The sequence below is a fragment of the Aricia agestis genome, chromosome 12 (assembly GCF_905147365.1).
Source record: "Aricia agestis chromosome 12, ilAriAges1.1, whole genome shotgun sequence".
Classification (NCBI taxonomy): domain Eukaryota; kingdom Metazoa; phylum Arthropoda; class Insecta; order Lepidoptera; family Lycaenidae; genus Aricia; species Aricia agestis.
This window is the reverse complement of record NC_056417.1, coordinates 11,730,212-11,738,449: the sequence shown is the minus strand read 5'-3', so window position 1 is coordinate 11,738,449 and position 8,238 is coordinate 11,730,212. Positions and strand designations below refer to the sequence as shown.

The following is an 8,238-nucleotide window of genomic DNA, read 5'->3' as shown; positions in this document are numbered from 1 at the left end:
ACTTTTATCATACATTTTTTTAACAAATAAAACGTTACACACACTACAACACACACACTAGGAAAAATGACAGATTTTTGAGTGACAAGCCTATACATACGAATTATACTCTTTTATTTATTGTTGAAGTCTTTTGACAACAAGGTGATAAATTGAAAATGGATTGTTTTTTTTTATTGAATCTGAGATACTATTATATTCTCAGAACAGGGAAATAAGATATTAGACAATGTTTACACGGCCAGTCTCTGCTGATCAGCTGAGTCCCAGAGACAAAAGTTGAAAAACATATTGTACGAGACGACGAAAATATAGATTTTATAGTTTAGTTATATACAAGAACATTTATAGTTTAGTTTGTTCATAATAGTAATAGGTTTAAAATACTTTAATTTAATTCATAGTTATAGGTTTCATGTAAGAGTGAGACGGAAATAAATGATCTCGTATTGTGCCTCTTATTCCCAAAACCAAATAGTTTAATAGTCGTGTAATACTTACATTTAATAGTTAATTTGTTTAATTTGTATTTTATCTCTAGTTCTGTCAAATTTAAATAGCTTTAATAGTAAAAATAGTATAATTATATCGTTCATTGTAAATTTCGTGTTAGAGTAGGATAGACATATACAAAGTAGCATGTAATAGATAGAGATAGCTAGATTAGTCACTTTGTTTTACCGATTTTCCGTAGTTTTTAATAGTTTATGTTCGATATTGTAATAGAAATAGGTAAGTAATATAGTAAAATAGTGTTTAGAGTAATATAGTAAAATAGTTTAGAAACATAGCATATTAAGTCTGTACGAAATAGTGTAAATATTTAGAAACAATAAAGAAAGTTTGGCGGGGGCGAGGTGATAACGGGACCGATAACGGGACCGCAGGTCAGGCCCATTGTTTTAAACCTAGTATAAATAAAGGGCCGGGCCGGCCGCCAACCAGACCGCTCCGAGCCAGCCTACCTAGAAGAAACAGCAAGACAAGAAGAATTGGGAAAATATTGGGGAATTATTGGGTCATCGCTACATCGGAAATAGAAGAAAGGCTGGCCGGAAATCGCGTCTACCTCGACCCCCGCTAATAGTACAATAGTGACGAAGTGTTTTCTTTCGACCACCCAGTACAGAAGCCGTTCTCGAGTAAATTCTCGCACGGCAACACTGTACATTTTGGTCACATTCGAGCCGGATCGGATCATCGCATCAACACATCGTCAACCATGCCAGTGACCCGTTCACAAAGCGGAATAGCTGCGTCGGCGCCCCGCGAAGAGGACCGACCGTCCGTCGAGGAGACAGCGGATCTCACAGTACCTGCGTCCCGCCCGTCGTCCCCGCTGCGACACGAAGACCCGCCGAAGTCTCCGTCGGTGCCGGTTACTACACAAGCCGCGCCGACGAGGGCGAAATCCAGGAGCGCATCAAGTAAGGCGGAAAAGGCGAAGAAACTCGCCCGCGCCGCCGAAGAAATAGCAAAGCGCAAGCTGGAGCTCGCCATCGCCCGGATGAGGGTTCTCGAAGCGGAATCGGAGGACGACACGGACAACGAGTCTGAGGGTGCACAGGAGAGAGTGACATCGTGGCTGGAGAATCAGCGTGCGGAAGAGGGCCACATAGACAACCAGCCTCTTCTGCCGCCTTCGTTACCGGCGGGAGCACTTATAGCTTCGCAAGCCCCGCCGCCACCACGTAACACAGCACCCGAAGACAACATAGAAGTCATCGAGCAACCGTCGGGGAATATAGTACCGTGCTCGTCATCGGCGTGCCCCAAGCCGCCGAAAGATTCCCCCCTGCCCCGCGTCGAAGCATCGAAAACAGCGGCACCACCGACGCCGGGGCACATAGCATCGCACACAGCATCGCAGCCAATGAATAGCGAGATAGCGCAGCTCACCTCAGCTATCACCGCGGCCGTGAACAGCGCCGCGGCGAACAGAAGCTCGAAGTACCTGGGGGAGCTGCCCTTCTTCAACGGAGCCTACAGTGAATGGCTCGCCTTTCGGTCGGCCTACATGGAGACGGAGCGCCACCTGACCACGGCTGAAAACGCGGCAAGGCTTCGAAGAGCCCTGAAGGGAAAGGCCAAGGAAGCCGTGACCAGCCTCCTAATAGCGAACGCTCCGTCGGACGTCATCATGAAGACCCTGGAGGATCGATTCGGCCGACCGGACACTATAGCGATCGCCGAACTAGACAAGCTGCGCAACCTTCCCAGGACAAGCGACGCCCCGAGGGACATCTGCCTGTTCGCTAACAAAATAGCGAACAGCGTCGCCACACTTCGGCTCCTGGGAAAGGATAGATACTTGTATAGCCCAGAGATAATAAAAAACATAGTGGAAAAGCTTCCGTCGACCACCAAATACCGCTGGTTCGACTACGTCGAAACCATAGAGACCGAGAAGAAAAACGAACCGGAGCTGCTGCAATTCTGCGAATTTATAGAGAAGGAAGCCAGAAGATGCGCGAGATATGCCGCTCCGGAGCCAATAACAGAGGAGAGCACGCCGCCTTATCGAAAACAGCGAGCACACCACACACGAGTGGAAGGCGAGAAGAGGACAGAAGAAAGGCCGTGCCTCCTCTGCAAACAACTCGGTCATCCTCCGGCCAAGTGCGAAAAATTGCTGCAAGCGTCGACGGAAGACAGATGGACCATAGCAAAGGAAAGCAAACTTTGCTTCCGATGCCTGCGCTATAAAACGATGTCTCACAAGTGCGACTTCCGGACCTGCAAGACGGATGGGTGTGCTAGAAGTCATCACCCGCTGCTGCATTTCGACAAACCGAAAGAAGTCGAAAAAGAAAAGGTCACATCGACGTGTGAAAATAGAAGAGCCCACACCTATCTAAAGATAGTGCCAGTTCGGGTCACCGGTTCGAAGAGCTCCGCCGACACCTTCGCCCTCCTGGACGACGGGTCAACCGTCACCTTACTGGACTCCAATATAGCGAGGAAAATCGGCGCCAAAGGACGCATCGATCCCCTTGAAATAGAAACCCTGGCGCCGAAGAACCTCAAGTCCGAATCGTCTCGTCGAGTCACCGTCCAGCTAAGGGGCAGCGGAGAGGCTCACGAAATAGAGGCCCGAACCATCGACGACCTCAAGCTATCGCCGCAGGTCGTCCAGCGAGAAACAGTGTGGGCCTGTGACCACCTCAAAGACCTGGAAGAGAATTTTTCTTATCGAGAGATGCAGCCGACCATCCTCATAGGCCAGGACAACTGGCACCTCCTAGTCGCGTCCGAAATTAGAAGAGGCGAACGTCGCCAACCCGCAGCATCGAAGACACCTCTGGGCTGGGTCCTCCACGGCACCGACTCGCGCACCCTTGGACACCAGGTCAACTTTGTCAACCACCTGGTAGAAGATAGAATGGACGACATGCTGAGGCATCACTTCTCCATCGAGTCCATGGGCATAGAGGAGAAGAAGCCGCAGTCCGATCCAGAGCAAAGAGCCCTCGATATCTTAAATAGAAGCACGCAAAAAGTCGGGGGCCGGTTCGAAACAGGGATGCTCTGGAAGAAAGAGGACTGCGTGATGCCTAACAACTACGACAACGCACTAAGAAGGCTGCACAGCACGGAAAAACGTATCGACAAGGATCCAGAGCTGCGAAAAAAGTACGCGGAACTCATGGCGGCCCTAATAGAAAAGGGGTACGCCGAAAAGGCACCAACACATAAAACGCCGGGAAAAACATGGTACCTGCCGCACTTTCCCGTGCTCAATCCGAGAAAACCGGGGAAAGTTCGAATAGTCCACGATGCTGCAGCGAAGACGAAGGGAGTCTCCCTCAATGACTACCTTCTCACTGGGCCGGATTTGCTGCAGTCACTCCCCGGGACTCTCATGAGGTTCCGACAACATCGCATAGCAGTAACGGCCGACATAGCAGAGATGTTTATGCGCATCGGCATCAAGGAGGACGACAGAGACGCGCTGAGATACCTCTGGCGCGAAGATCGACGCGACGGCCCTCCGGACGAATACAGGATGATGTCCCTCATCTTCGGTGCAACCAGCTCTCCAGCGACGGCGATCTTCGTGAAAGATCTAAACGCTCGACAACACGAGAAGGAGTACCCAGCAGCAGCCGCGGCCATAGTCCAGGCCCACTACATGGACGACTACCTGCACAGCTTCCAAACAGAAGAGGAAGCTATAGCGATCTCGAAGCAGGTCCAAGACGTCCATCGGAAGGGCAACTTCCACCTTCGCGGCTGGGTCTCCAACTCACAGAACGTCACACGAAGCCTCGACAAAGAACAAGCCGAGAAGGCTCAAGTCGCGCTGGACGACGGCACGAAGACAGAAAAGGTCTTGGGACTCGTATGGGAGCCGCAACGGGACGAGCTCGCCTTCAACCTTAACTTCGAGCGAATTCCTCCACACCTGCTGCAAAAGAACGCGCCCACGAAGAGGGAAATCCTCAAAATAGTGATGTCGGTATACGACCCTCTGGGCCTGGCCTCTCCAGTCACCATCCAAGCCAAGAGGCTCATACAAGAGGTCTGGCGCAGAGGCATAGACTGGGACGTTCGAGTCGACGACGATCTAGCCGAGCAGTGGACGGAATGGCTAGACCTACTACAGAGGTTGAAGGCGATCAAAATACCAAGGGCCTACGCAGCATATAGTGAAGCTTCGTCACTCCAGCTCCACATCTTCGTGGACGCCAGCAGCACAGCATACGCCAGCGCGCTGTACTGGAGATCGGAGACAGAAGACGGCCGTGTACGTGTCTCTCTCGTCACGGCCAAAGCACGTGTGGCACCCGTCAGGGTAACATCGATCCCTCGCCTGGAGCTTCAGGGAGCCGTCCTAGGAGCAAGGATGGCACAGACGGTCACAGATGAACACGAGAGGAAGCCGGACGCCCGCTTCTTCTGGACAGATAGCAAGACCGTCCTGGCCTGGCTCAAGAACGGATCCCGAAGCTACAAGCCCTACGTCGCCCATCGTATCGCGGCCATAGAAGACCTGACCACCTTAAACGAATGGAGGTGGCTGCCCTCGAAGCTCAACGTAGCCGACGACGCAACGAGGAGCGCCCCGCCTGACTTCGGTACAGAGCATCGGTGGTACAGAGGTCCTGAATTCCTGTACGAGAACAGCTCTACATGGCCGGCGGAACGCATCATAGAAGAGAAGGAAACGGGCGAGGAGAGGACTCATCACGTCACATCAAAGCCGCCGTCAATCAGCCAAGTGATACCGGACGCCACACGTTTCTCCAGTTGGGAAAAGTACCTACGTGCCACAGCCCGGGTACTACAGTTCGTGAAGAAAATGAAGCCCAAAAAAGAGATAGTGAATTATAGAAGAGGCAAGAAGAAAAATAATAGTGATCCCGACTGGAGAAAACAGAAGAAAACGACGCAAAACTCAAAACAGAAAACACGGATCGAAACGGAAAAGCGAAAATTCGTCCCCATAGAGGCCGATTTAATCTGGGAGGCCGAAAAATTAATAGTTCGCTCAATCCAACAAGAAACATTCGAAGAAGAAATAAAACTGTTAAACAGTGGAAAGCCCGTGCCGAACAATAGCCGCCTTCGACAACTGTCCGTTCGAGTAGAAGACGGCATACTTCGAATAAGAAGCCGAATCAACGCGGTCGACGGGGTAACAGAAAATCAGAAGTCTCCAGCTATAATAGACGGCGACCACCCGGCGGTGCGGCTCTGGATAGAACACACGCATCGTCGCCTGCAGCACGCCGGGGTCGAGACCACGGTGAACGAGTGCAGACAGCACTACTGGGTACTCCGGCTGCGCCCCTCTGTGCGCTCCATCGTTAAGGGCTGCCTGCCCTGCCGAATACGGCGGGAGGCCCCTCCATCGCCGGCCACGGGAGACCATCCACCCTCCCGCTTGGCCCATCACCAGAGGCCGTTCACCAACACCGGCGTGGACTACTTCGGCCCAGTCAGCGTCACAGTGGGGAAGCAGCACCATAAGAGGTACGTCGCCCTGTTCACGTGCCTCACTACAAGGGCCGTGCACCTAGAGCTGGCGGCGTCCCTATCGACCGACTCCGCGATACTGGCTCTTCGAAGGCTCATCGCACGCCGCGGGTGTCCGACCGTAATATTCTCGGACAACGGCACCAACTTCCACGGGGCGGACGCGGAATTACGACGCGCCGCCATAGAAGCGATGAGCCAGGAAGCCGACGTTCGGGCCATCAAGTGGAGATTCATCCCTCCCGGCGCTCCGTTCATGGGAGGAGCGTGGGAGCGCCTCGTAAAGTCCGTAAAGATAGCGCTCTCCGCCGTGCTGCACGAGCGCCATCCATCCGAAGAGGTCCTCAGCACCCTGCTCGCGGAGGCGGAATACACAGTGAACAGCCGCCCCCTCACGCACGTGTCAGTCCAGCCCGAAGACGACGAAGCCCTCACGCCCAACCACTTCCTCCTGGGTGGGTCAGCGCGGGTACCAACGCCCGGCAAGTTCGACGACGCTGACCTCATCACCCGCTCCAACTGGCGGGCCTCGCAGCGCCTGGCAGACATGTTCTGGGCGCGCTGGGTCCGAGAGTACCTGCCGGAACTCCAACACCGGCGGGAGCCTCGCGGAAGCGGGAGGACCATCAAGGAGGGCGACGTCGTGCTGATAGTGGACAGCAACCTCCCGAGGAATACCTGGCCCCGGGGGATAGTCATCGCCACATACCCGGGACAAGATGGCGCGGTTCGAGTGGTGGACGTGAGGACCAAAGGAGGAGTACTTCGGCGACCGACGAAGCGGCTGGTGATCCTGTCGACATAGTGCGTCGTCTCTCCCAGCACATCGGATCTGCAGCGTCGAGGCTACGTCGCTGCACGGCGGGAGAATTGTACGAGACGACGAAAATATAGATTTTATAGTTTAGTTATATACAAGAACATTTATAGTTTAGTTTGTTCATAATAGTAATAGGTTTAAAATACTTTAATTTAATTCATAGTTATAGGTTTCATGTAAGAGTGAGACGGAAATAAATGATCTCGTATTGTGCCTCTTATTCCCAAAACCAAATAGTTTAATAGTCGTGTAATACTTACATTTAATAGTTAATTTGTTTAATTTGTATTTTATCTCTAGTTCTGTCAAATTTAAATAGCTTTAATAGTAAAAATAGTATAATTATATCGTTCATTGTAAATTTCGTGTTAGAGTAGGATAGACATATACAAAGTAGCATGTAATAGATAGAGATAGCTAGATTAGTCACTTTGTTTTACCGATTTTCCGTAGTTTTTAATAGTTTATGTTCGATATTGTAATAGAAATAGGTAAGTAATATAGTAAAATAGTGTTTAGAGTAATATAGTAAAATAGTTTAGAAACATAGCATATTAAGTCTGTACGAAATAGTGTAAATATTTAGAAACAATAAAGAAAGTTTGGCGGGGGCGAGGTGATAACGGGACCGATAACGGGACCGCAGGTCAGGCCCATTGTTTTAAACCTAGTATAAATAAAGGGCCGGGCCGGCCGCCAACCAGACCGCTCCGAGCCAGCCTACCTAGAAGAAACAGCAAGACAAGAAGAATTGGGAAAATATTGGGGAATTATTGGGTCATCGCTACATCGGAAATAGAAGAAAGGCTGGCCGGAAATCGCGTCTACCTCGACCCCCGCTAATAGTACAATAGTGACGAAGTGTTTTCTTTCGACCACCCAGTACAGAAGCCGTTCTCGAGTAAATTCTCGCACGGCAACACTGTACACATATGATAAAGTAAATATTTTTTTACAAAATATAGTTAGTAGTCCTAATGTCGTTGAAACTAAAGTCGAATTTCGACCATTGGGCGATCTCTAGTAAGAATAATTCTGGAAGACTTAGGTAAAATATTTTTTCACAAACCGTAGCATAAACGAATCTCGATATTTCCAATATTTTAAAATTTTTCATCTTCTACTTCTGCTCAACCAATCACAGTCGATCTAGCTTAAAACCTACACAGACACCGGGTATAAGGGCCCATTCACGGCAGGACTGCACGGCAGTCCTGCATTGAATGGGCCTCACTGATTGGTTCACACTCGGTGTTGCCGGAAACACCGAGTGTGAACCAATCAGTGAGGCCCATTTACTGCAGGACTGCCGTGCAGTCCTGCCGTGAATGGGAACTTTTAGGCCAAAGGTGAGTTTAAAGGAACACATTGTTTTTCGGAGGTTTCGTTTGCAAAGGAACATAATATTGTAATAAGCAGAATCTGAAATGACTATCAGC

At 50.4% G+C, this 8,238-nt stretch overlaps 1 protein-coding gene across 1 annotated transcript; it reads left to right on the top strand.

The window, feature by feature from the left end:
- The first annotated feature begins 1,222 nt into the window (after positions 1-1,222).
- On the top strand, positions 1,223-6,784 carry LOC121732727. The gene has a single exon (XM_042122681.1). The coding sequence runs from the start codon at positions 1,223-1,225 to the stop codon at positions 6,782-6,784; it is 5,562 nt and encodes a 1,853-aa protein (XP_041978615.1).
- The last annotated feature ends 1,454 nt before the right edge of the window (positions 6,785-8,238 follow it).

Excerpts from the sequence above, each read along its gene's own strand:
- LOC121732727 (XM_042122681.1), top strand. The coding sequence starts at position 1,223 with ATGCCAGTGACCCGTTCACAAAGCGGAATAGCTGCGTCGGCGCCCCGC.